This window comes from Lonchura striata, chromosome 15 (assembly GCF_046129695.1).
Source record: "Lonchura striata isolate bLonStr1 chromosome 15, bLonStr1.mat, whole genome shotgun sequence".
NCBI classification, from domain to species: Eukaryota; Metazoa; Chordata; class Aves; order Passeriformes; family Estrildidae; genus Lonchura; species Lonchura striata.
The window spans coordinates 14,864,204-14,891,250 of NC_134617.1; the positions used below are offsets into that span (position 1 = coordinate 14,864,204).

The 27,047-nt window shown below is 59.2% G+C and overlaps 4 protein-coding genes across 4 annotated transcripts; 2 read left to right on the plus strand and 2 right to left on the minus strand.

Annotated features, from left to right (window-relative positions):
* Nucleotides 1–49: 49 nt before the first annotated feature.
* Nucleotides 50–8,390, minus strand: IK (IK cytokine). Its single transcript, XM_021531897.3, has 20 exons — nt 8,277–8,390; nt 7,664–7,730; nt 7,385–7,477; nt 6,934–6,993; nt 6,243–6,410; nt 6,046–6,160; nt 5,761–5,831; nt 5,605–5,651; nt 5,216–5,379; nt 4,988–5,096; nt 4,539–4,578; nt 3,963–4,176; nt 3,693–3,711; nt 2,827–2,905; nt 2,498–2,578; nt 1,909–1,966; nt 1,457–1,545; nt 1,036–1,144; nt 436–470; nt 50–267 (listed from the first exon to the last, which is right to left on the minus strand). The coding sequence occupies exons 1-20, from the start codon at nt 8,290–8,292 to the stop codon at nt 240–242; spliced, it is 1,662 nt and encodes a 553-aa protein (XP_021387572.1). The 5' UTR covers nt 8,293–8,390; the 3' UTR covers nt 50–239.
* A 93-nt stretch (nt 8,391–8,483) lies between these two features.
* NDUFA2 (NADH:ubiquinone oxidoreductase subunit A2) lies at nt 8,484–10,071 on the plus strand. The gene is made up of 3 exons (XM_021531863.2): nt 8,484–8,617; nt 8,724–8,830; nt 9,875–10,071. Exons 1-3 carry the CDS (start codon nt 8,514–8,516, stop codon nt 9,964–9,966), a joined length of 303 nt encoding a protein of 100 aa, XP_021387538.1. The 5' UTR covers nt 8,484–8,513; the 3' UTR covers nt 9,967–10,071.
* Nucleotides 10,007–17,170, minus strand: TMCO6 (transmembrane and coiled-coil domains 6). Its single transcript, XM_021531904.2, has 12 exons — nt 17,092–17,170; nt 16,088–16,200; nt 15,701–15,810; nt 15,418–15,601; nt 14,444–14,548; nt 13,847–13,932; nt 13,198–13,314; nt 12,444–12,555; nt 12,190–12,355; nt 12,019–12,113; nt 11,084–11,251; nt 10,007–10,470 (listed from the first exon to the last, which is right to left on the minus strand). The coding sequence occupies exons 1-12, from the start codon at nt 17,168–17,170 to the stop codon at nt 10,312–10,314; spliced, it is 1,494 nt and encodes a 497-aa protein (XP_021387579.2). The 3' UTR covers nt 10,007–10,311.
* A 2,225-nt stretch (nt 17,171–19,395) lies between these two features.
* Nucleotides 19,396–21,869, plus strand: CD14 (CD14 molecule). The gene is made up of 2 exons (XM_021531898.3): nt 19,396–19,622; nt 20,510–21,869. Exon 2 carries the CDS (start codon nt 20,520–20,522, stop codon nt 21,867–21,869), a length of 1,350 nt encoding a protein of 449 aa, XP_021387573.2. The 5' UTR covers nt 19,396–19,622; nt 20,510–20,519.
* Nucleotides 21,870–27,047: the final 5,178 nt, after the last annotated feature.

The window sequence follows — 27,047 nt, forward strand, 5'->3', positions numbered from 1 at the left end:
AATGTGCCCAGACCCCTCATCTCTGCACACACAAACAGATGCTCACACACAAATTTAATGTGATTTTATTAAGGTTACAACATTTACACAGCACAGGCTCTAGAGCAAAGAAGAGATGGAGGGAAGAGCCCCCAGCCCTGAGCAGAGAGTGGACGGTGTGTGGAGCAAGGACAGCACACCAGCACGCTCCAGGAAGGCAGCTCCCATCAGGCCAGGATTCCAGGAGAGGGAGGAAGAAATCAGTACTTGGGACGTTTCACCTCAACCCTGGAAGAGAGAGAGAGAGGGGTAGGAGAGTGGTGAGAGATGCAGGGCAGGCAGCTCCACCCCCCCTGCATAGAGAGCTCAGCACTGACATCCACACTTTCACACCACAGAACGTGAGGGGCTCCAGCAGGGCCCCTGCAGCTGAGCAACAAAGACCAGTGTACTTACCCATCAGCCTCCAACTTCTTCCTCTTCTCGATGATCTGAAGAGAAAGCACAAAATCCTGTTACCCTCAGGGGATCTGGCTGCTCACAGCTAGCAGAGGGGCTGGAGGGTGCGAGATACACCTGGGGAGAGCTGCAGCCAGGCCAGAGCAAGCTGAGGTGAGCTACAGCTGGAGAAGCTGGGCCTGTTTACCTTTTGCTCCTTGGCCACCACAAACCATTTGTTCTCATCTTCCCCAGCCCATCCCATACTGCTCACCCTGCCAGGACAAGCCCTAGCTCTGCCAGCTGGCAAACAGAGAGCCACTAGGCATGTCCTGTCCCCTACAATCCCCTTTGGATGGCTCCAAACTAATGGCTTTGGACACATTCATCTGCTGCACAGCCCAGAGCAAAGGGCCCCAGACTGGGGCTGCTCCCAGGACAACGGTTCCAAATAGAGCTCCAGACACCTCTGCAATACTGAAGCCCCAAGTACTTGGCTGATGCTCTTGTAAGGAGCAAATCCAGCAGGTAGAGAGCCAGCCCTGGTGCTCTCACACACGCTGGCCATGGCTGGGTGGGAGCTCCTGGCACAGCAGTGCAGCCCAGCTGGGCACTCACCGCGCTGATCTTCTTCCACTGCCGGTCCAGCTCCGCCTTGTCGTTGGTCTCCTTGAAGCGGCGCGTCTTGCGTCCCTCAGACATCTTGATGCCGTACTGGAAGGCTGCCCTGGAGAAGGAGCAAGACATGGCTCAGCACTCACAGGGGATCCACAGCCTGCCACAGGAAGGGACACATCTCCCCAGCCACGAGCACGAGCTCCAGAGCTGGCCTGAGCCTCCCAAAGCAGTGCCTGGGCTGGAGTCTTCAAGAGTGACACTGAGAACAAAAACAAATCACCAGGGCCAGGACCACCACTCCTCCTCAGGTTCTCACAAGGGAGCCCCCAGCTTGCTTTAAGCTGCCCCAGCACCCAGCCCTGGCCAGCACGGCCATCCCACCCAGAACCCTCGCTCGGCCCTTCCTGAGGGCTGCACTCACTTGGGCAGAGCCTCTTTGTTGTTCATGTACTCGCTGTACTCCTCCTGCGTGTCGAAGTCCCAGCGGCCCAGAGGCCCCTTCTTGTTACCCTGCAGGGAGAGAAGAACTCAGCTGCTGCTGGGAGGGCTTCTCACACAGCCCTGCACACCCAGCCACGAGGCTCCATCTCCCACCAGCCTCAGATCAATGGCCTCAGCTCCAGATCCCCTCCCCAAAAAGTTCCAGACAGATTTTGTGGAAGAAGTAAGTCAGAACAGAGTAGCAGGCCTGTCAACAACTCTGGGTCAAATGCCAGTGACACCAGTTTGCTCCCTGACACAACAGGAGGTGATCAGCAAACCCCACAGCTCACTCAGCAGCCAGCTCCAATGCTGCTTCTTTCCCATGGGATCCTCTCAGCTGGCACTGGTGCCTATTTTGCTGGCTGCCCCTAAAGGCTGGTGCCAACATACCTGATCCATTTTGCTGTAGTCCACCTCCTCATCACTGTCCACAGCCATATCATCCATTCTGGGGAGAAAAAAAGCAAGGAAAGGGCTCAGAGTGGGTCCATGAGATGGATCAGGACCTTGGAGCTAGTGGGAGTCAAGTCTCATGGCCTTGGACCAAACACACTTAGTTCCTGGACCAGAGGGAAGTGGCCCCAGCTGTAAGCCCAGCAGGTGACCTGTATCACAGGGTATCCAAGGTTGGAAATGCTTCCAGGATGATTCTGCAGGCTGAAAGATGTTCCTCTTCCACTGAGGGAGGCCAGAGCTTCACAACCACATGGATAACAGGGAATGCAGCAGATTCCCAGCCACCTCAGCCTCCCCCTAGCTCTGAGGGGCAGCAGGCTCCAGGCAGCCACTAACAGCAGCGAGCAGCTAAGAACAGGCTGAACCAAGGGCTTGGTGGTTTCACCAATCAGCTTTTGCCACAGACAAGGCCAAGCCTGCTCCCCAACAAGTAGTGGGGCTGATGTTCAAGTTCTTGCTGCCAGAGAACAGCAGCCCCTCGGCATGCCCTGCTCCCACCCCACAGCTTCCCGCTGCTCCTTACGTGGCAGGGTAGCACTCAGCATAGCTGTTGGACATGCCAAAGAAGTCTCCCAGCTGCTTCTTGTCTTCTGGCTTCTTCAAAGTGGCAGCAGTTAAGGAAAGCACTACATGAGCTGAGCCTTACAGCTGCAAGCTGGGTACAGCCAGCTGGAAAACCCCTTCCTGCCCCAACACAACCAAACCAGGGGGTGCAGAGCTTTTGTTTGGTGTGGGAGAAGCATTTCCCTGCTACCAGGTGAGGCAGGGCAGCCCCCCAGACGTGCTTGTGCCTGCAAGGTCAGCCCAGCCCCTCAGCCAGCCAGGCTGGCACAGACAGACAGTAAAGGATATGGCTCTGTTCCCTCCCAGCCAGCAGCTCCAGCAAACTTCTCATTGATGGACTTGATGAGCTCCTTGGCTGAGCCAGGTCCTGGGGTAGAGAAAGCAGCAGGTTACATTTGGGAGGAAGAACAGCTCAATGCAGAGCACAGGCTGGGCAGAGTCCCTTTGGGACACAGTAACAGGTAGGATAAACTGCCTCACGTAAGGTTCAAGAGGAGGGGCAAACCAGTTTGGCACTGATGGGGTCAGCTGATCCCAGGAGACCTGGAATCTTACAACAGTTTGTGTTCAATGGATCTTGAAGCCTGTCTTGTTCCAACTCCCCACCATAGGCAGGGACACCTTCCACTATCCTGGATTTCTCCAAGCCCTGTCCAACCTGGCCTTGAACACTTCCAGAGATAAGGTGTCACCCTGTTCTTTTAAAAGTTTCAAAGTTCTTTTAGAAGTTTTCTATGCCTTTTGGTGTTTACATATTTCTACTGGAGTTCTCATGCACTGTTCATGTAAATAATGATTGTTTTGCATTCTTCTTTGTGAGAGGAGAGAATTGATGGACTGTTGGTTTGACCAGTGTGGTTGGAGAGGTAGCAATTTCAACCTCAAATCCACTGTCACTTTTGGAATTCTATATATTGCAAGGTCAGAAACGAAAGTTACTTTCTTTTGCTCTTTTGATCTTAGTGTGAGTGTGCGAGTTAATTTGTGTCGTAGTGTGGCAATAGGGCAGCCCCAATTTCTCTGGGCAACCTCTGCCAGGGCCTCCCTACCCTCACAGAGAGAATTCCTAATATCTAGTCTACATCTCTCCTCTTTTTACTTAAAGCCATTCCCCCTTGTCCTACCCTCTCAGGTACCCACACCACTTGACTCACCTTTGTCGATGTCTGTGGGCTGCAAAGAAGAGGGAGAGACAGTGTCAAGCACACAGAGCTGAACCACAAACCCAGCAGGCTGTGCAGTGCTGCCTCACTTGCTGAGGGACAGGACAAGCACCCAGCCACCCAGCAAGTCCTGGGGACAGGCAGAGCTCAGCATGAGCTGACACTGCCACGTGTAGAGGCACAACCAGAGATACCCAAAGCCCCCTGACCCCACAAAGGGCAGATCTCAGGTGGGACAGTCCTTCAGGAGCAGAGACTCACCTCATCATCAGCCTTGGGCTTCTCAAAGTAGCTGTGCCTCTTCTTCTCCTCCTCCCGGTCCCGCTCCCTGTCCCTCTCGCGCTCCCGGTCCCTGTCACGCTCTCGCTCCCGGTCTCGCTCCCGGTCCCGCTCTCTCTCCCGGTATCTCTCCCGTTCCTTGTCCCGTGGCATCTTGGCAGTGGAGGGCACATAATCCCCAATGTCTTCAAAGATGCTACAAGTGGAAAAGAGCCTGGAGTTACGTGTGCTGCAGGAAGAGAGGCCATAACCACCTCCTTGTCACCTGGAACACACAGGACCAGCACCAAGAGCTAAGGACAGTAGATATGGAAATGGTTTCCACATCTGTCAGAGATATCACTGTACTCTGCTCCCTTCTGCTGCAGGACCTGAGCTGTGTGGTCCAGGGCAATAGTGAGCCCTCACCTGCCTCAAGCCTGAAATCCAAAGCTTGCCTTCAGCCTTGTCCTACAAACTGCAGGTCCAGCAGCTCCAAACTAAATATGCTGGGCCAAAAAGCCATTCCCAAAGGGACAGAGCTGTGACCCCATAGCCTGAGGGAAGGGAGGCACTTACTTCATATCAGCTTCAGGAGGCTTCTTCTCATCCAGCTTCCCTGCAAGGACACAGCAGCAGTGAGAGGCACGTCACCCACTCTGCCCCCTGTGCTGCTCCCCATCCTTGTCCAGGGTCCAAGGTGCAGGAGTGGCAAGCCTGGAGGATGTCACATCATACCCAGCCCCTCCAGGAAGCCATTGTGTCCCTCCCCAAGAGGGGCCATTTCCCCAAGGAACTGGGCCTTCATCAAAAAGAGCAGACCACCATGAGGTGCGCTCACAGCTCTAATTTCCCAGCAGCCTGTCCAATGTGCTCCTGCCTTCAGGCCACAGCACTAAGGAAATCACTGTTCTCCAAGCCCATTGCCTCATGGCACAGGGCAATACTACAAACCAAAACACATCCCACTCCCTTGGGATATGCTCCAAGCACTAAAATCCTATTACCCTGCTCCTTTCACCTCCTACCTTTGTCTTTCTTCTTGAGCTTCTTGTTGCGGGTGCCTTGCCTGAGGTAGGACAGGATCTGTGTGAGCTTGCTGATGACAATGTCGTTGGTGGTCAGCGTGGTCTGTGCCTGAAAGGGAAATCCACGAGGAAGCATCCCACTCCCTTGAGAGGGAACCCCTCCCAGAGCAACCTGCTCTGGCCAGCTCAGAGCAGTGAGGTGCAGCAGGCTGCAGGCCAACTGGGTACCTCCATGGTGGGGCAGTCAGCCTTGCTGCGGATCAGCGTGGTGGGGATATCGGTGTCGGCATATTCATCATCCAGATCCACCACGTAGGCCATCCTGCCCGGCAGGAACAGCTCGTTCCGCTCATAGGTCTTGTTCTTGAACAGGATGCGGTAAATGTTGCGGCCTGGGCAGAGGGAAAAGTGTGGGAAAGCAGAGGACAAGCCCAAAGTGAAGCGTGTTTAATTTATCAGCAATATGAGAATCGCCTCCTAAGCACACACTTCCTTCAGTCCTCAAATTCAGGACTCTCCTCCTCCAATGGTTTTCCTTCCTCCGTTCACCCTCCAGGATTTCTCCCACATTCACAGCACAGACAAGGTGGGGAACAGCCACATCAACACAGTCTTACCTAGGCGGGTCTTAAATTCAATTTTGTTCTCAGGATCTTCATCTTTCCTAAACAGGAACAGAAACCAGAAGTATTAGAGCCAAGTGAATGGCTCCTCTGCATCCTACTCTCTGGCAAGCATCTGCACTCAGGAATGCAAAATACTCAATCACTCACTTAGTTTCTTTCTGGGGCTTCTCCATCATTTCCTCCTCTTCCTTCTCCTTGCTGGCAATCTCAGCCCGTACCTGGATGCAGAGTAAATCCACACATTACAGCCCAACCCATGCCATTGCTGCCCACCTGTGAGCCCCATCAGATCCCCAGCCCTGCAGCAACCCTTCCCAGGAAGGGAAATCCTGGGAAGGGAAATCCACACTGCCAAGGCCAAGCAGTGGCACCCACCCTGCGTGTCTGTGGCAGAGGACAGGGCAAGAGCATCACGGCGATATCTGCACTCACCTTCTGCAACAGAGCAAAGTCCAGACCCTTCACCAAGTGAGTGTGCTCCATGTCACCACCCAAGAACTTGGACTCCTGGATCAACTGTCTCCTCTTCTCCGCAGCAGATTTATCCCTGTGCAACGAGACCAGAGCCAGGTGAGGGCCAGGCCCCCGGATCAGCCTGGCCAGCCCAGGCCCCAGCAGAGCCCACATACGCCTCAGCCGTGGGCCCCACAGCCCTGTAGTTGGCAGTGGTGCTGATCAGCTCTGTCTCCTCATAGTCCTTGTTCACTCCATCTCTCCTCTCCTTGGCTCGATCCCGGTACTTCTCGGCCAGCTCCCTCTCGCGCTCGATCTCCTGCTGCCGCAGCTTGGCGTAGTAACTGGGGGTGGCAAACAGCTCAGGGTTAGGAGCGACCTGCTCATGTTTGTGAGGTCAGGTAACAGCCCCTGAGGCCCCCCACACACCCATTCTGCTCCCCATCCCTTCCCCAGATACACACTAGGGTGCCACGGGACACAGCAGGCCTGGAGGAAACTGCTGTACTGAAGCCAGCTAAGGAGGAGTTCCATCCTCCCTTCCAAAAGGAAGGGTCCAGTGCAGTCCTGCTGTGCAGACATGCCCAAAAGCACACAGTGATCAGTGCACCACCACTGCCCTGCTCTCCCAGAAACCCACAGGGCCTCTCCTGCTTCTTCTGGAGGTGAAGCTTCAGCCCCATCCTACTGCTGCCCTCCCACAGATGTTCCTACAAGTAGTGACAGTTCCTCAGCCTGAGCTTTTCTCCAAAGCTCTTAAATAATCCACTCAAGACCCTCTTTGGGAGCACAGCAAATCAGAAATGCTTCCACTGACAGGACATGATGCATAATGACAAGTCCCATTGCATCTCTTCCCCCACTTACCTTTTCTTCTTCCTCCTGCGAGCAGCTGGATCTTCATCCTCATTGTACTCCCGGGGCATCCTGGAAAAGGGTGAAAAACACATGTACAGTCTGCAGAGCCACATGGGCAACAGGTGGGCAGAACAGTCCCTCAGACACAGCAGAGCACTGAGGTGCTCAGAGATAGAACAGAACAGTCTCTCACCCTTCATTTCCCCCTAATTCTACACTGTCAGCAGAGAGTGGAAAGGAAAAGACTGATTTTCACCAAACCAAATCTGCCTCCTGCACAAAGTGTCTTAACAGCCACGAAGCCTAGCTCTTTTCCTTACAACAGCCCTGACCCAGCTGCTTCTCCACTTCCCACACTCACTGCCAAAAGCCCCTGTAGATATTCCCCTGCAGAATACAGGGGAGAGGGTCAGCTGGGCACAGATTATCCCGTGGACGTGTGAAACAGAGCCCTACTCACTCATGGTGGCGAGATTTGGAGGGTGGCGCAGATGTTGGCGCAGCCCGCGGGGTCATGAGAAGCTTCCTGAAGTCTTCATTGGTCAGCTTGGACCTGCAAGGGAGGGAAGGAACAGAAATCATCATTCCCAAAGAGCTCTGGAGGAGGAGCAGGTCCTGTGTGACCGAGATGGGCACCAGGTACCCAGGGAGAAGTCCCAAAGGCTGGACTGTGCCAGTGACCTCCAGCTTCCCCAGAGGAATGGGCCTGGGTGCCTCAGTGCCCCAGGGCTGTACTCACTGGTGGAAGGAGTGCGAGTCGTCCACATCGTGGCCCTCGGGGGCCAGGGGGTTGGAGAAGGGCTCATCTGATGGACAGGAGAGAGAGAGAGCTCAGGCACTGCCCGCACAGCGTCACACCCTCCCAGAAACCACGGCAGCATCAGCGCCCGCCTGGATCCCAGCCCGCTGTCACCGGGCCGGCCTCGCCCGCCCGCACAGGACACGGGCTCTCGGTGCCGCTGCGGCTCTGCGCCTTCGGGGTGTCTCAGGGCCCTCCCGAGCGTGTCCCGAGCCCCGCACCCCGGGACTGCCCCCGCACCCTCCTAAAGCCCGAAACCCCGGCCGGCCGCACTCCCGGGGCCGGCCCCGCGCTGAGCTCAGCCCCGCGCAGCCTCGGGCTGCCGCAGGGTCTGTCCCGCGCCCGTCCCCCGCACGGCTGTCCCTGCACCGGGCCGGGGTCCCCGGCGGTCCCCAGCGCCAGTTGGGCCTACACCGACCCCCGCACCGGGCCCGGGCCTGGCCCCGCCCCGAGCGCCGCGACAGCCCCGCGCGGGACAAGTGCCGCGGCCGCGGGGTGTCCGGGAATGCCCCATGTCCCTGTCCCTGTCCGTGCCCCCTGTCCCAACACTCACTGTCGCGGTCCGGCATCGCGGCGCTCCCGGCTCCGCTGCGCGTCCCTTCCGCTCGGCGCTGCCCTCCCAGCGTGCCCCGCGGCCGCCGCTCCCATTGGCGGCTGCCGTCACGGCCGCCGCTCCCATTGGCAGCTGCGATCACGGCAGCTGCTCCCATTGGTGGAAGTGCCACGGCGGGCGCTGCGATTGGCGGAGGCGCCGCGGTGCCGCCCCCGCGCAGGTGTCCGGGCAGGGAAGATGGCGGCGGGCGCCGTGCAGCGCATCGGGGGCGGGCTGGGCAAGGCGCTGAGGGAGCTCCGCATCCACCTGTGCCAGCGCTCCGCCGGCAGCCGCGGCGTCAGGTCAGCGCGGGGAGGGGCCGGGACGGGGCCGGGGGTGCTCCTCCAGGGCAGCGAGACGGCCTCGGGCTGAGCTGCAGGGACCCGCCGCTCCTCCTTCCCTCCGCAGGGAATTCATCGAGAATCACTATGTGACCCTGAAGAAGGCAAATCCCGACTTCCCCATCCTGATCCGCGAGTGCTCCGGTATCCAGCCCAAGCTCTGGGCTCGGTACGGTAAGTAGGGGTGCCCGCCGGGAAGCAGCATGGAGTGATCAGGGAATGGCTGGGGTGGGAAGGGACTTGAGGGAGCGGCGCTGGTTTGGGAAGGCTCGGAGGGACGTGCGTGGATGGGGAGAATCACGGACTGGCCGGGTTAGAAGCGATTTTAAAGCGATTTCATCCGCTGCCACCTCATGCCAAGGGCACGGACACCTTCCACGGACACAAGTGCTCCCAGCCCCGCCCGGCCTGGCCGGAGCACTCAGAGCCGCTCCGGGCAGCCGTGCCAGGGCCTGCCCAGCCTCCAGCGGAAATTGCAGCTCGGCTGTTCAGGGCTTGCAGCAGGGATGCTGCTGGAGAGCAGCAGCTGCCCTCGGGCCAGGCCGTGCGATCACTCCAGGGAAGTGATCCGCAGGAAGCAGAGCAGGGCCTGGTGCTCAGCAGGGTCTTTCCAGCCTCTGGCTGTCATCTCCCAACCCAGTCACTACACAAAAATGCGGCTGTTTCTCCTTTATTTTCACTGCCTTCTCAGTGAAACACCAAGAAGGGAGCAGAAAAGCCCCGCTGGAAAGGAAAACAAATCCTCAAAGGTCATCTGGGCTGGAAAAAATTAATTGAGAACCTTTTAAAAAGATGCAATGACTCATTAAGCACAGGTTTCCCAGAGGGGAGTCTCGTATGTCTGGGTGGGACTGGGATGGAAATGGAGCCCGGGGTCAGCCCAGGTCGGGGCAGCTGTAGGAACAGTTCTCAGGCTGCTTTCCTGAGGGGACCACCCTGCTGGGACGAGGCTGAAGGCCACAGGGTTGCTCTTGGATGTGTCTGCCCAGCCAGAGCTAACAAAAGGAGACTGGGAAAGGTGTTGAGCTGCTTTGAGTTCTTTCCAAGGGAAAGGAGGAGAATAGAAAAGTGGAAGTGATAACATGGTCAAATGGAGGAACACTGGGACATGGTAAGTGTGGAGGGGTGGTGATGGGAGCCTGGGCTGTGACATCAGTACCGTGCACCAGCAAAGGACCCATACACCTGCCCCCTCTCACCCTACCTGTGTTCCCACAGAGTTTGGGAAGGAGAAGAGCATCCCACTGGACAACCTGAGTGTGGATGAAGTGGGCAAGGCCCTGGAGAGCGCTGTGAAAGGCCACGCGTGACGGCAGACAGCAAGTACACACGTGCTGCAGACTCCACTGATTACCTTGAATGTCAAAGATGTATCTTTAATTTATCAATTCATAAATACACTGTGCTTATCTTGAGCTTGGTGGTGGCTGAGAGCCCAAGGAATGGCTGATGCAGCCGTTCCCCCCTCCCTGGCACAGGGGAGTCTGCCCAGGCTGCAGCTCAGCCCTGCCCCTGGCTCTGGGGGCACCAGGTGGTGGCAAGGACCAGCCCCCATGCAGCCAGCACTGGGCACTGAGCAGCTCTGGGAAGCTGGGCATGGGGTGAACAGTTTATTTCTCCCCTGGCAGTTCAGGGGAGGGAAGGGAGGGGCAGGCCTAGGAGGAGGCAGCCAGTGTGGCCTGGCAGGCACTGGGGGCTCCTGGGGGCTGCCTGACCACGTCCAGCAGCGCCTGTGCCCGCTCCTGCAGCTCTGGGGTGCTCTGGTGCTGCTCCAGGGCCTGGTGCCCACCTTGCCTGGTGAAATCAGCAGCAGCCTGTGTGAGAGGAGAGGGTGAGAGCTGGCTGGGTGCTACAGCTGATCATCTCTGCCCAAGCCACCACATCCCAGGGAACAGGGCTGAAGGAATTCCCCAGAGCCCTCCCAGACCTGCATTCCCAATCCAGGTCATTCCCACCATGCTGGTGGTTGGCTGGGAAGGACTTCAAGGCCCATCTCATTCCCACCCCCTGCCACAGGCAGGGACACCTTCCACCAGGAGCTCCAAGCCTCATCCTGCAGCCAGAGCTTCTCTGGGCACCCTGTGCAGGGCCTCCCCACCTCACAGGGAATGCATTCCTGTGATCAGCAGCAAGTGGAGCAACAGAAAACTTGGGGTAGAAACAGCCTGCCCCAACACCAGTCCCTGCCAATAAGGAAGGAGCTCTGCAGACACAAGAAGGGTTTTCACCCACCCTCTGCATTAGAGTGTAATGTAATGACATTAAATCCCCTTTGGGCAGGGGCCTGGCGGCTGAGGGGCAGAGGGTAGTGTGGCAGTCACTGAGGGCACTGTTAATCAAATTACAATAATCATCCCCCTCCACAACAACAACAACCCCCACAGTAATCATTCCCCATCCCTGCACAATCCTGCACTGGGCTCTCACCTCAGGACAGTGCAGGAAGAGGAGGTGCAGCAGCTCCAGGCACTGCCCCACGGCCTCGGGGTCGGGCAGTGTGAGCAGGGGCAGGAGCTGGGCCAGGAGGGGCTGCTGGAGCAGCCGCTGGCACTGCAACTGTCCCTTCTCTGCCACATTGCACAGCACGGTCAGGACCTGTGGGAGGGACAGGAGCAAGTGAGTGCTCCATGGGCACATTCATGACAGGCCTGGGAGGACTCCCCAGCACTCCCTGTGTCACAGAATTGTGCAGTGGTTTCGGTAGAAAGGACCTTAAAGCTCATCCAGTCCAACCCCTGCCATGGCCAGGATCACCTTCCACTATCCCAGGTTGCTCCAAGCCCATCCCTTCTCTGGGCAGCCTGTGCCAGGAAAGAGTTGTCCCAATACCCATCTAACCCTGCCCTCTCAGTGTGAAACCATTCCCTGCTGTTTTGTCACTCGTGCCCTTGCTTGAAGTTCCTCTCCACCTTTTTTTCTTGTCCTGCCAGGTGCTTGCCCACAACCAAGTGCCCACCAATCCTGCTTTCCAATCCACTGGATTTGGAAAGCCTTCTCCACACCCACCCCAAGGCATTGTTCATGCCTGTACCAGGCAGACCCAGCCTTGCCACCCACTCCTGGCAGCATCCCCAATCTCCTAAAGCTTTGGGGTCTTTCAAAGCAAAGGCAGGAGCCTTCCCAGGCTGACTGAAGTTAACACCTCCCTTGGGACCACTCTTATGCTGGGACAAGGCTCTGCCAAGGGCACACAGCTGGAGTGGCTGCGGGGGAGGTGGCTGGTGACTGCCACCCATGAGACCTTCTGCCAGGCTGTCACTGCTGCCCCATCCACCCCCAGCTCCAGCACTGTCAGTGTGGGATTCATGTCCCTGAAACTCCAGTGCTTCCCCACCACTCCCAGTGCTTGGGGCAAGGCTCACCAGCACAGTGGCCATCTGGGAACACGTCAGGAGCTGCAGCAGGGCCGGGAGCAGGTCCAGACAGAGCAGAGCGGAGCAGAAGAAGGGATCATCCGCTGGGTGGGCAGAGAAGGAACGTGTGAATAAAACCAGGGCAGATGCCAGCAGTGCCACCAGCCGTGGGACACTCACCTGTGAGGTTGTTGAGCAGCCACAGGCACTCCTGGACGAGGAAGGGGTGCTGCTGCAGGAAGCACTGCAGGATGAGGAAGAGGGCGATGAGCAGGCGCCCGTCCTGGCCCTGGCAGCCTGGCTGTGCCAGCAGGTTACTGAGACACCGCAGCACGGGGCACACGAGCTGAGACACAGGGACACACCAATCCCTTTAGCTCAGCAGTGTCCCCACAGCAATCCTGACAACAGCCAGCACCCTGCCCAGCTCTCACCAGCTCCAGGCCCTCGGGAGCATCCTGGGGGATTTGGGAAGCCAGGTCAAGCAGGAGTGAGGTGAGCGCGGGCACGGCCCCCAGCGCCAGCAGCAGCACGTTGTCGTCGTGCCTGCAAAGGGAGGGACACTGCAGTGGCCTTGGAGCTTGGAGAGGGGAAACTGCCACATCCCCTCACCAAACAACAGGGTTTGGGAATTCAGAGCGCTCTCCTGAACCACCACAGGGTGGTTTCATGTTGGAACAGTGGTTTCTTTCACGTTGGAATAGCGGATTTTTTTCTGAGCTTAAGAGAAAATTTAAAAGCCCATGAAAAACAGATTCACTGGAAGTATCTATGTGGGTCTGGGAACAATAGCCCTGACCCTACTCATTCCTTGGCTCCAGTGGCAGGGAGGGATTGCTGGCACAGCCCAGATGGGTGGCCCTGGGCCAACCCCACAAGTGTGAGGATTCAAGGAGCTTGCCTTGGGAAGTGTGGGGGACAACTCCAGGCATGGGGAAGCAATTTGGGGGCATTTCAGAGAACTAAAAACAGCCTCATCAGGTTCATCACCCTTTACCACCCTGTAAAAGAGCTCAGTGATCCTGCAAACAGCACATGTGCTCAGACAGGAGTGCTGGGACACCCAGGCTGGCTGGGGAATTGCTTTCCCAAGGGAAAAGGGGAGGCAATCCAGATCCCCTTGCAGGACCTTCGTGCCTCTGTTTGGCTGCCCCAGGGAATTCAAAGCGAGAAGAAAACTGCATTTACCTACAAATGATGTAGTGGAGACACCAGGCAAACTCCACAGCCGCTCCCATGCCAGCCTTGAGGCCAGAGCAGACCAGCTGGAGCATGTGCTGGGGCAGAGCTGAGTCCAGGATCAGCCTGGGGTCAGAGAGCAGAGTTAATGGAGGCACAGGCTGGAGCACAGACAGGACCAACAGGGAGACAGGAACCCTGAGCAGGGAGCTGCTGTACCCCATCCTGGGGGCCACAGGGTGCAAACACACACCTGGAAGGGACTGAGCCAAGGGCTGGGGCCTTGGGCTCTCCCTGTCCATGGCAGGGCCTGGGGACACTCAGGACACTCTGACTGGGGTCACATTTCTGGCACTAGGGGCTGTCAAGTTGATCTTTTCCTTTGCAAGAGGAACACAGCCAGAATTCCCTGTGAGCCTTCCCTGTTCCATGCTGGCCTTTACTGAAATACCAGAGCTGTCTGCTCAGATGAGGCTGAGGGAGAGGAGCCAAGCCCTGCTGCCTGATCTGCATCAAAACTTGCAGAGCTCTGGTAGGATTCTGCCCTGCACTGTTAATGTCACTGGGGTGGGGAAGTGTCCCTCGTGTCCCCAGCACACAAAGACCACTGGAGGCCCCGGGGCCCATCCTGGTGCAGGGTTCAGAGGCTCAGACTCACGGGATGATCTCCGTGGGCGCTTCCTTGGCTTGGAGGAGCTGTGAGAGGACATAGCCCACGCCTTCCAGCACTGCCTCGTGAGGGGACTGCAACCAAAGAGAACAGAGCTGATCCCTCCTGGCACAGCTGATCCCTCCTGACAGAGCCAGGGCCCCGGGGTGCCAGCCAAACCCAGCTGAGTGGCACAGCCCCGCTGTGCTTGGAGAAGAGGGAACACAGGGGACTAGGAAGGACACAGGAACCTGTGGCCGCACCAGAGCTGAGCTGTCCCCCTCCCCACATTCACTGGGCTTAGCCCAAATGCAGCAAAAGTCCTGGTTTGAGCATTTGGACCTGCAAACCACAGCCTGCTGGACCCAGGGCAGGCAGAGGGGACAGGGCTCCCTGTGCTACAGACTGTACCAGGCAACCACTGGATGGGGGGACTCAGCTGGAGAAGAGCACAAGATGCTGAGCTGAGCCCTGAGAATGAGCAGAGGGGAGCCCACAAGTGACCCTCACACTCGTGGGAACAGCTCCCTGCTGTTTCCCCGCAGCTGGAAGGAGGGCTGGTCTCTCCAGGGCACAGCAGAAATGTGGCTGAGCTGTTTCACCCACCTGGATGCAGGATGCCAGCACTGGAATAATGCCCTGAGGCAGCAGTTGCTTCCTCACAGCCTCACTTTCTACTACGAGGTTCCCCAGTGTGTACAAACACAGCTCCTGCAACAACACAGCAGAGCAGGAGTGACCCCCTGGGCAGCCAGCAAAGCCCCAGTCCCACACACTGCCCTGAGCAGGGCAGGAGCTGGCTTTGGAGGGGCAAACACAGATGGATGCTGCTGGGCTCTCCAGCCACCCCATTCCCAGCTCCATCAGCTTCAGTTAGTATTTTTTCTATCTGGCTGAAGCCGGGATCTGATCACTCCTACTTTGGAGGTTTTTCAGGATGACATTTCCCTGAGCCCCCTCTGGTTCTCCTGGAGCCTGCCTGTGTGCTGCATTCACATGGGATCAGCAGTGGGGTCACTGCCCACCTCACTCCTTAGCTCTAAGCCTGTCTGCTTCCCATGGAGCAGCTGGAAAACACGTGGGCATCCCAGAGCTGCCCCAGCTGTTTGCTCCTTTCCAGATCAAGTTGCAAAGCATGGAGCCACAGGCACTCTGTCTAATCCTATCCTTTCTTTCTTGTCCTTATATATTTTCTTAAGTGACATATTGTACTTTTATATTGTTTTATTTCTATAGATAACAACCAAAATGGCTGCATACCTCCATTCTAAATTGTTCTAAAATAAACCTACCACATATATACACACATATATATGTACATAAACATGGGCCATTCAGTGTGGCTCCACTCTAATCCAACCCAAGGGATCTGTGATTCACAAGAACTCAGTTACCCCACCTCAGGGGCAGGTTGTTGGGAACAGTCCTGCTTTGAGGCCAAAGGCTCTGATACCAAAAGATTTTTGCTTCCAGAGGCTTCCCGAGAGCCCCTTCTCAGCAGCACTCCCACATGAGCCATGTGTGAGCAGAAGAGCCACCACCAACCTCACCAAAGGATCCCAGGTGCAGGTGGCTCTCACCGTGAGCTCCAGGCTGTGTCCCGACAGGTAGGTGAGCAGGTAGGAGGTGACGGGCAGACACGCCTCGGCCACGGCGGGGACGCTGCAGTGGGACAGCTCGTGCAGGCAGCGGGCAGCCTCCAGCTGCAGCTCCCCCAGGCTGCTGGTGAAGAGCCCGGTCAGCGTCCGGATGCTGCCGTCCAGCCTGAGGGACACAAAGGCTGCTGTCACCTCCAGCTCACCCCCCCAAGCACAGGGACAGGGCCCCTCGGGACATGCCCCTGGTAACAGGCACTGGGCTGACCTGACAAACTTCTGCTGAGTCTCCTCATTCTGCAGAGCCCAGCGGAGGCGGCCGAGCGATCGCTTCCTGTCCTCTGAGCCCCTCTGCACCCCCCTGAGCAGCTCCAGAACCTGGCCAGGGAATTCAGAGCTGGGTGAGCTTCCAGCAGTGCCAGCGTTAATCCTCGAGGCAAATGAGCCCAGGGCATAAAGGTGGGCACAAGGAACCTCAACTGTGCCTGGCAGTGAAGCAGAACCATTCCCAAATCCACCACTGCCCAGCCTCCTTCATGCTGAGTCTGGCAGTGAAGCAGAACCATTCCCAAACCCACCCCTGCCCAGCCTCCATGCCGAGTCTGGGGAAGACCCCCGGGACCCCCATTGCCACAGAGAACATCAGGTTCTTCACCTCATCCTCTGAGAGTGGGTCTGGCACGATGTCTGCTCCATCCTGGGCCGCGCTGTCCTCCCGCAGGAGCCGCTTGCTGACCAGCTGCTCCTGCCGCCGGGCCTTCCTGAGAGCTGCCAGGACACGTCAGCTCCTGCCTGGGGCAGGACGCTCCTCCATCCCCCCCAGGAGCCTCATTCCTCCCTTAATCCAGGGGGGAACTGCCCGTTCCTCCCTGTGCTTCATATCCATCCCTGGAAGGATGCACGAGCAGGGACTGCACTTGGAGCTGGGCTGAGGGTCGGGCACACAAAGCGTGAAGCCACTGCTGGGAGAATGGGCAGGAAAACTAAACCAGCTGGAGGGAGCTGAGGCTGGATTTCACACACAACCATAAAATCATTAAAGTTAGGAAAGCCGTGCAAGATCATCAACTGCAACCTTCAACTGAACACCACCAGGGCCACTAAGCCATGCCCCAAATGCCCCATCTACTTGTTTTTTGAAAACACCTCCAGGAATGGTGTGCAGCCTGTTCCAATGCCTGACCACCCTTCTGATAAAGAAATTTTCCTTAATATCCACCCTAAGCCTGCCCAGGCCCAGCCTGAGGCCTTTTCCTCCTCCTGTCCCTGTTCCCTGGAGCAGAGCCCGAGCCCCCGGCTGTCCCCTCCTGTCAGGAGCTGTGCAGAGCCACAAGGTTCCCCTGAGCCTCCTTTGCTCCAGGCTAAGACACAGACGAGACCTTGGAACACGCGAACAGTGGGGGGGCTGTGGAAGAAACGGGGAATTCACGGCAGAAACCCCAGGGTTAAACCCGAACCTGTAAAACGCTTCCCGAGCGGGCAGCGCCGCCGCTCGCCCCGCGCATCCCGCGGGGCGCGGCCGCGCGGGGCGGGGATGGGATGGGGCGGGGATGGGATGGGATGGGATGGGATGGGGCCGGCAAGGGCTGAGCTGGGGGACCCCCCCACCCCCGGGGGACCCCGCAAACCCCCGGCAGTGCCCGCTGCCCCCGGCCGGACCTGCCTCTCGCTCCCGCCGCCGCGCCCGCAGCTCCTCCGCGCTGCGCCCGCCGCGCCCGCCCCGCCGCCGGCCCCACATGGCGGAGCGGGAGGAGGAGGAGGAGGAGGAGGAGGAGGAGGAGGAGGAGGAGGAGGAGGAGGAGGAGGAGGAGGAGGAGGAGGAAAAGGCCGTCCGGGGCGGTCCCGGGGCGGGGAAAACACGATGCCGGCCCCTGCGCCGCCGGAGCGCGCTGCGGGCGCGGGCGGCTGTGCCCCGCGGGGATCCGTGCTGGGGATGCGGAGGGCAAAAAAAGCCCCCAGAGATTCCCCAGGAGTACGGAACAAGGCGGCTTGGTGCCCAGGGACCTTCCGCCGTGGTGGTGGGATTCGGGGGGCAGAGGAGCTCGTGTTCCCCCAGCGAAGTGTTTGGGGAATTTGCAGCTGGAGGGCAGAAATGAAAGGCACCGGCCCCGGCAGGGCTCGTCAGAAGGGGCCGGGAGGAGAGCTCAGAGGGCGCCTGTGATTTTTCCATCATTCTCTCAGCAACAGTTTCATGGAATTCCAGACCCATTTGGATAGGAAGAGACCTTAAAGCTCATCCAGTTCCAACCCCTCCACCACGGGCAGCGACACCTTCCACTATCCCAGGTTGCTCCAAGCCCCATCCAGCCTGGCCTTGGGCACTTCCAGGGGTGCATCAGCCACAGCTGCTCTGGGCAGTCTGTGCCAAGGCCTGTCCACCCTCACAGGGGGGAATTCCTTCCCTATATCCCATCTATCCCTGCCTCTGGCATTCCTGTGTCCTGTCACTCCAGGCCCTTCTCGGAAGTCCCTCTCCTGAACTTCCTTTAGGCCCTGGAAGGGCTCTGAGGTCTCCCCTGAGCCTTCTCCAGGCTGAAGAGCTCCATCTCCCAGCCTGTCTGCACAGCAGAGGGGCTCCAGCCCCTGGAGCATTTCTGTGGTCTCCTCTGGACTTGCTCCAGCAGCTCCATGTCCTTGTGCTGAGGAATTTCATGTAAACCGAGGATGTAGAAAAGGAATCATGGAATTGCTGAGCACCTCTGCACAAGTGTCCCAGAGAGCAAGGGACCCCAGCCCAGCTGCTGTGGCACCAAGGTGTAGTGCCACATTAACTGCAGCAAACTGGGAGCTGCATTGTCCAGCCCTGCAATTCCATTGTTGGAGCCCTGGATGCTGAGTATTTTAAACTTTCTGTGCTGAAAGGCACAGACCCACAAGAGAACACTGCATTTGACCTGAGGCTGTGGAGAAGGCTTCCAAAATTCACTAAGAGCACTGGGATTACGAGTAGTTGGTTAGAAGTGTGTGATCTTACAGGTTGAAAAAACTTAGATTTGGGATTTTAGTATATGGTGATATATGGGAGCCAAGATGGAGAATTTTGAGGGTGGGTTAGTTGTCTTTTTTGCACCTTCTTCTTTCTTCTTCCTCATGGATCTGTGTGGTTTTCTATAATTGGGTGAAAGGTGTCCATGTTGCAAGGTTTGGGTGATCATAATTGGGTTAGAAGCATAAATAATATAGAGGTCAACTGTTGGATAATTGGGACTTAAATAGCCTTGAATAGACACCGTTTTATGTCATTTTCTTGACTTGTTAGAGAGAGCTCACATCTCGTGAGTTTGTAATAGATAAGGATAATAAACTTCAGAGTGAGACTTCAAAAACAGCGTCTCCTGAGTTTTATTTGCCCTGACTTTGAAGCAAGAAAGGGCCTGGTATTCCAACATTTCATTACTTTTCCGAAGCCCTTTATGAATCCAACACAGGCAGAGAAATCTCTGGGAAAGAAAAGAATTCCTGACAGATCACAGAATCACAGAAACTTTTAACTTGGAAAAGATCTCCAAGATCATCAAGACCAACCTTTGACCACCACCTTGTCAGCCAGACCAGAGCACTCAGTGCCACATCCAGCATTTCTGGAACACTTCTGGCTCCTCCTGGCACAGGAGTGTCCTGAGCAGCTCCAGGCTGCCTGGACAATGGGTGGGAATTGTGCCATCCCCATCCTACACGGAACACAGGTCCCTGGGCACGGTCTGGATGCCAGGTATGACAGTGCTGTACGCTTCTGCATTGCCTGCAGGGTGCTCAGCAATAGCAGAGCATCCTGAAAATGCATTTGGGGAGCCCTGCCCGCGCTGTTCTGTCACCCTTCCGAGGAAAGGCGCTCCGGCCGCAGCCTTTCCCAGCCCGCAGCCGCAGGGAAGCGAAGCAGAAGTGCTCGGGTGGCTCCGTCCCGCTCAGGAAGTCACGCTGGGGAGCCGGGGCTGTGCCAGGGAGCCGGGCTGTGCCAGGGAGCCGGGCTGTGCCAGGGAGCCGGGCTCGAGGTGTCTGCCGTGGGCAGCTCCGGCTGCTGGAGCACAGCTGGAGCACAGCTGGAGCACAGCTGGAGCACAGCTGGAGCTCTGAGGGCTCCCCCGCGGGGTCCTGGGCAGTGTCGGGTGCCGGACGGAGCCGAGCTCGGAGCCTTTGGCAGCGGCTGGAGGAAGGAGCGGAGCGAGGGAGGTTTCGGTGTGGGCTGCCCGGTGAGTGAGTCACGGCACGGACGCTCCGGGGCTGCTCCCGGGCTGCTCCCGGGCTGCTCCCGGGCTGCTCCCGGGCTGCTCCCGGGCTGCTCCCGGGTTGCTCCCGGGCTGCTCCCGGGGCTCGGGGCGCTCGCTGCAGGTGCCGGAGCAGAGCGGCTGCTCGGGAGGCTGCGGCAGCCCCGCCGCGGCACGGACAGGTAGGGCCAGCTCCGTCCTGGGTGGGCTCCGGGATGTGGCCAAGGAAAGGCTGAGCAGGGCTGGTGCCAGCCCAGAGCTGCTCGGAGCAGGACGCTGGGCTGGAGACCCCCAAAAACCGCCTTTGAGCTGAGTCAGCACATATTTAGGAGCCTTTAATCTTTGCTTGCTGCTTCTTTGGCAATCTGGGGATCAGATACGAGACTCTGTCAGCTGAGCAGCTTCTGGTGCTGACAGGGATGTGTTCACACCTTCAGGGGTCATTTTCTATCACCCCTCAGGGGGCTGGTGATGAATCAAACCGCGGGGCGAGAAAGGAGAAAACATGAAGCCCTCTGTTGCAATTTCCTGCGCCGGATTGCAGAGGAACAAACAGAACTGGGGCTCTCCCTGGTCAGACTGACACATCTGGCTTCACTGCCTGTAACTCTGCGTTTCTAGTCTCTCCAGGCGTTTCCTGGTCAGGCAGCCCAGGCAGGACAGCGCAGAGCCCCGGGAACTCCCTGCTGCGGGCAGGGTGGCACAGCCCGAGTCACGGCTCAGCGGCAGGAGGGTGCAGGAGGAATGAGGGCAGTGCCCTGGTCGGCTCAGGGTGGCTCTGCAGGGCTCAGCCTGCCCAAGCCATCCCTCCTCCAGTCTGGGCCAGAGCACTCCCCTCAGCTGCCATTCACCGTTTCTGCTCCATTTTTTAGGTTGTTCAGCATGAGTGTGGCTGTGCTCCTGCTCCTGGGGCTGGGGCTGCAGGTGGCAGAAGGCAGAAGGAACAGGTGTTTCTTCAACCGCACTCAGGAGTTCTGTGTGTGCTACAACCTGTCCGAGAAGACCGTGGGCAGCATCATCCAGTGCCTCCCAGCAACTGTGGTGGAGTTTTGGGGCGGGGATCTGGAGAAATACACAGCCTTCCCCATCAGGGACCCGGACTCCTCCGTCATTGAAACTTTGGGCTCCCTTATCATCCAGAAGATAGTTATTGGAAATGTCCTGGTGCCCGAGACACTCCTCGCCCGTGTGCTGAGGTTCTTCTCCTACACCCACGTGCAGGAGCTGGCCTTTGAGAGCTGCATTTTCCAGGGCACAGGCGACTGGAGTGACATGGATGGGCACAGCTTGCCCATCCTGTCCCTGAGCTTCCACAACGTGACGTGTGCCCCGCTGACGGGCCGTGAGCAGGCCTTCTCCAGCCTCAGCAGCTGGCTGGGGACCCTGCAGGAGCTGGCTGTCACCAGCTCCCGCCTCAGCAGCCTGCCCTGTGCCATCGGGAGGGAGCTCAGAGCCCTGCGCTCCCTGGACCTGGCACACAACAGCCTGGGGGACGGGAGCCTGGCCCCCGCCTTCTGCCAGGGAGCTTTCCCTCAGCTCCAGCAGCTGAGTCTGCAGCACAACGACCTGAGCTCCTACCACGGCGTGTGTGAGGGCGTGGAGCTGCTGCCGGGGCTCCGGCACCTCGATCTCAGCCACAACGAGCTCACGGCAGAGCCATCCTCCTCCTGCCAGTGGCCGCCATCCCTCCGGCACTTTAACCTGTCCAGCACCGGCTTGGATGAGGTGCCAACACCGCTGCCTCCCCACCTTGAGGTGCTGGACATGAGCCACAACCACCTCCACGCTGTAGACATCTCCCTCAGCTCCGTGAAGAAACTCTTCCTGAACCAAAACCTGCTGCAGGCCGTCCCCTCCATCAGGAATTACCCCGTGCTGGACACCCTTCACCTGGACAACAACTCCATTTCGGAGCTGCCCAGGGATGAGGTGAAGCTCCTGGGGCGCCTGCAGGACGTGGCTGTGGCTGACAACCCCTTCAGCTGCTCCTGCTCCGGGGCCGGGGGGCTGCAGGCGCTGGCGGCCTCAGGGCACCTGGGCCAGGGCTGGCCCGGGAGCTACAGGTGCCACTCGCCAGCGCAGTACCGGGGCTGGCAGGTGGCACGGGTGCCCGTGTCGGTGCTGCGCTGCCACCTCGCCGCCGTGCTGGCCCCACTCTGCGTGGCCCTCGCCCTGCTGGCCATGGCTGGGGCCGTGTGTCTGGCCAGGAGCAGGTCCTGCCGCAGAGCCTGAGGGGAACCGAGACCACCGGGAAGGCTCCGAGCTCCCCGTCCTGGCGAGGGGCTCTGGCTGTCCCAGCCTGGGCTCCCCGGTGGAGCTGGGCTGTCCACAGGGTTTTCCTGCAGTGCCTGTGCCCCGCTGTGCCCGGGCACCCTCACTTCCAGCCCCGTGCCAGGCTCTGACCACAGCCACCCCCTCCCCATGGCACGTCCCTGTGGCCAGCTCCAGCCACCCCAGCACACCCCGCTGTCCCTGCCATGTCACCTGCCCTGCACAGGAGGAGCTCAGCTCCCTCCCATTCCCACTGGCAGCACTCAGATGCCCCCCCAGCCTTGCTGGGCTCTGCTGGTCCCTGCCCAGAGCCCCCCACAGCTTTTAGCCCCACCAGTCCAGGCATCCTTGGAGCCTCCATGGCCCTGTGCTCATCCTCCCTCTCCTCACCCGGGGCTCTGGCTGGGCCAGGATGTTCGGTTTGGCAGGATGCTGCTTGGCTGCTCTTCAGCCTAAGAGAAAAACTGAAAAATCACAAAAGACGGGAAAATTACTAAATTAAACACCCTGCATACAAATGCTAATGAGCTGGAGCAGTTCCTTACACCTCGACCTGAGGCATTGGCAGATGGGGACCTTGAGAAAGTTCAACCAGAAACTTTTTAAGTGATAAGAAGAAAATTAGTTTGTTCTGGGTTATTCAGAGAATATCTCATAGTAAGGAGAAAATGGATTATGGGATGCAGGACTGGGGAATATTCAAAGGAAAGGGGTGGGTGGGGAAGGGACAGGCTTGGGAAAATGGGGATGGAAGGGAATCACAGAATCACAGGGCAGTTTCAGTAGAAAGGTACCTTAAAGATCATCTCATTCCACCCCCTGCCATGGGCAGGGACACCTTCCACTGTCCCAGGCTGCTCCAAGCCCTGTCCAGCCTGGCCTTGGGCACTGCCAGGGATCCAGGGGCAGCCACAGCTGCTCTGGGCACCCTGTGCCAGGGCCTGCCCACCCTCACAGAGAGGAATTTCTTCCCAACATCCCATCTATCCCTGCCTCTGGCAGTGGGAAGCCATTCCCTATGTCCTTATGAGAAGGGCCTGGTGGCAGGCAGTGCTCACCTGGCCAAGCCCTGCTCTTCCCCAGGGCCTGTCCTGCCTCTGCAGGAAAGTCTGTGCCTGGGTGTGCCCCGTGTCCCTCCCTGTCTCTGTTTGGGACAGGCACACACGAGCTGCAGGCAAGCACAGCCTGGGCTGCCTGGGCTGGGGGAAACAGAGTGGGAAGGGCCAAGGTGGAGCTGCAGAGCGGCTGAGCAGGCTCTGGGCTGGATCGGGAGGAATTCAGGGTCTGCTCAGGTCCAGCCCAGGTGGCTCTGGAGGGCAGCTGTGGCTCTGGGTGCTGGTAGAGGCTCTGCTGGCATTAACCAGGCTGCCCCTGCACCTTAGGAGTCCTGGCTGGACACGGAACAGGGAGCAGCAGCTGCTGCTGAGGGATGAGGAAGGAGAAATAAATCCCTGTCTCCTGAATCCCAGGCTTTGCTATGCCTTGGGAGCATCCACATGGGACCATCTGCCTGGTCAGGGCCAGGCCCTGCCACAGAGCAAGAGGCAAGTGTGTGACCCTTCCCAGCAGTGCTGCCCCACAGGGGCTCCCTGGGAAGGCTCACAGCCCCCCAAGTGCTCTTGGAGTCCCCAGTCCGGGCTGCCCTGTGGAGCAGAGCTTTCCCCCAGCATTTTCCCACTGTGGCTTTGCCCAGCCATGTGCAGGGGAACCCCTCAAAGCCCTGTGCCCTGCTCTGTCCCAGGGCTGCACCCCCACAAGGGGTTTTTCTCCTGGCCACCTGCAGCTCCCCAAGCCCCAAGATGTCCCTGTTGTCCCTGCACTGTGGCCTGTCCTGCCCGCAGTGCTCCATCTGTGTCCAGCTGCCACAGCTCACTCCTGAGGGAGTTTTGGGGGGCTGGGGCATTGGTCTCACTCTGCACAGGGAACAGGAGGCAGAGGGACACGTGTGCTCCTCCTGGTCCTGTGCACAGCAGGGCAGGGCTGCCCTGGGCCCCCTCTCCACCATCTGCACCTCCACACACAGTGGGCATCCTCATCACTGGCATTTCCCTCAGTGCTCTCCTGCTGTGCCTGATCTCCAGTGGTTCTGTGCTTTGTGGTCCCCTCTTGTGACACCCTGTACAGCAGCCCAAGGTCCCTCCTCTCCCAGCCAGGGCTGAGCTGTCCCTCTTGGGGCTGGGAGCACCCCAGTGGTGCGAGTGGCCCCGGGCACCACCTGGCCCCTGTGGCCCCGCTGATTCCTGGAGCAGGGCGCCTCCAGGCTGGCCGGGCTCTGCCCACACCATCAATAATGCAGGAGAACCGGATCCCCCAGGTAACCCCATCCCTGCCCTGGCTGAGCAGAAGCTCAGGGCTCTGCTGCCACACTGCCCATGGATGAGGTGAGTGCTGTGTTTGGGACAGCCCAGGTTGGCTTGCAGGGATCTGTCAGGGGCTGCCCAGCTCCCTGGGGTCTCCTCCAGCTCGGGCTGGTGCTGAGTGTGTGGCTCCTTGCCCCTCTGTCCCTGCAGGCTGAGCAGGACGTCAGCGTGCGAGCAGCTCTGGGAGTCCACCAGGCAGCAGGTAGAGCTCAGGGCAGCCCAGAGCCTTCCCCTCAACACCAGGGAGCAAGGGGACAGGCTGGCAGCCACAGCTGTGCTGGCACTGGGACCAGCTGGTCTGGGCAGTGCTGACAGGGACTGGGTGTCCGCCCCATCCTGGTGCCTCTGACTCCAGCGGGAGGGCTCGGGAATGAGGTGAACCCTGGGATGTGGCTCCAGGCTGCAGGGGGAGCAGGACAGGGCTGGGACAGGTGGGGGTGACCCCCCCACCATCCCACCCTCGGTGTTTGCAGGGCCAGGACAAAGCTGGGTGGATGGCAGCAAGGACCTCCTAGAGCTCCTCCTGGCTGGGAAGGAGCCCCAGGTGAGAACGGCAGGGCAGGGCCAGCCAGGGCACGAGGGTCCCTGGGGTGGGGGGGAGCAGGGCTCTGTGCCACCCCTGCCCCGCCTGGACACCCTGGTGGGAGCTGAGCTCTTGGGCTGACCCTGCCCTACACCCCCGTGGGCCCCTCCCTTGTAGGGGGCTCCTGGGGGTTCCCAGAGAGCAGGGGAAGGGAGGGGGTCTCTCCTCACCCCTGCCCGTGCCAGGCCCCCTGTGCCACCCCTGCCATCTCCATCCCTGTGTGCCCAGTCCCTCCTTTGCCCTGCCCTGGTCATGCTGGGATAGGGGAAAGCTGAACATTATCCCCTTCCTCTCAGCAGGAGAGCTCCCTCACAGTCGATGGCGTTTTCCACTTGGATGCAGGACAGGTACCCAGAGCCCCAAGCCCTCCTCTGTACCCTGTCCCCAGCCACATGGGTCAGGGCCATCTGCACCATGGTGGCCGTGCCATGCTGTGCCATGCTGTGCCATGCTGTGCCATGCTCCATGCTGTGCCATGCTGGCCATGCCACGCTGACCCTGCCCTGCTGGATATGTCTCTCCTACCAGGAGAAGGTCCTGGAGTTGGCAAGACCCCAGCTGGCCCTGGTTCCCCTTGGCTACAGCGTGTCCCTGCTGCTGTGGGACCCCCACGGCCCTGGGACACAGCTGCCCTTCCAGAATGTCATCTGGCAGGTGAGGGCACAGGGGACAGGCGGCAGGGAGAGGGGACAGCACAACTGGGCAGTGCTGGGCGCCCAGGTCACCCAGCAGACCCCGATGCCACCGGGGCAGGGCTCAGATCCAGCCATGGGTCCCGGGCACCAGCAGCTCCCAGCTTGTCCACAGGTGATTGACACCGTCTTCCAAGAACTGGAGGCCTCGAGGGATGACACAGAGAGCCTGCAGATGGTCAGCCTGGTCCAGGTAGGGCAGGAGCAGGGCAGGATGTCCTGGATGAGGGTCCCATTTCCTCTCTGCCACTGCCCAGACCCTGCTGTGCCAAGAGCAGATATTGATTGCCCTGTGCTGGCATGCACTCCCCTCATCCAGAGGGTGACCAGGGACTGGAGACCTTTGGATCCCAGGTGTTCTCACCTCTTTCTAGGACTGCCCCTTAGCTGTCCAGAGAGCACCTCCTGGGCTCCAGCAGCATAGTGGGATTGGGATCACGCACTAACCCCTTCCTGCTCCCATCACAGCTGGGCTTTCTGGGCCAGTCACTGCTCCCTGGGGCCTGAAGGTTCCTCCAGTGTGGCCTTGACTGGCCCAGGAGTGATGCCAGCTCCTGCCACTGGGCTGGGTCCTGCCCTTTGGCTCTGGGATACTGCCAAGGGATAAGTTCCACACAGGGCTTGGGCGTTCCCAGGGCTCTGCCCTCCCTGGTGCCAGGGCTGGAAAAGCTGGGAGTTTCCCAAAAATGAGCCTTTCTCAACCCTCACCTGTGCATGCCCACCAACAGTTTGGGCCCCTGGTGAGTGTGGGATGCCAGCAGCCCCCTTCTCCTGACCTCCTCCCAGGTCAGCACCCACGACAAAGCCTGGGACCTGCTCCGTCCCGATGGCCGAGCCCTGCAGGTGATGGACGTGGCACCCCTGGGCCTGTAGGTACCTGGTGCCCCATGGCTGAGCAGATTCTGGGGGCTGGTACCCCACCATCAGGAGTGGGGCTGGGCAGGGAGCACGGTGCCCACCGCAGCATGGCAGGGGGTGGGTGTGACCCTCCTCGCTTGGTCTTGTCTCCCTCTGCTTGCAGGATGGTGCAGGAGGCGGCAGAAGTGGCCGTGCGTGATGCCCAGGCTGCCATCAGTGCCTATGCCAGGGGGCTGGGTGCCATCCCGGCGCTGTTCCGGGGCTGTGCCCAGCAGCCCCTCGCAGACGGGCGCTCAGCTCTGCAGGGGTGAGGGATTTGGCCCAGACCCCACAGGCTGGGAAGGGCTGGGCCGTGGGGTGCTGGGCTGGCTCTGCTGCAGCCCCACTCCCACACCAGCCTCTCCCCAGGGCCGGCAGCCTCTTCACTCTCACCGTGGAGCGAGAGCTGCAGGCTGGCAGGCGCCAGCGCTCGGCCCTCAGGATCTTGGTGTCCCCAGGGGCCACCGGGCCCTGCCCCAGGCTGTACGTACGGGGCTGAGCTGTGTGTCCCCTCCAGCACTCCCTGTGCCTGCTGTGGGTCAGGGAATTCCACCCCTGGAGGTGAAGCAGGAAGGACGCCCCAGTGGGAGCCAAGGGGGTGTCACTG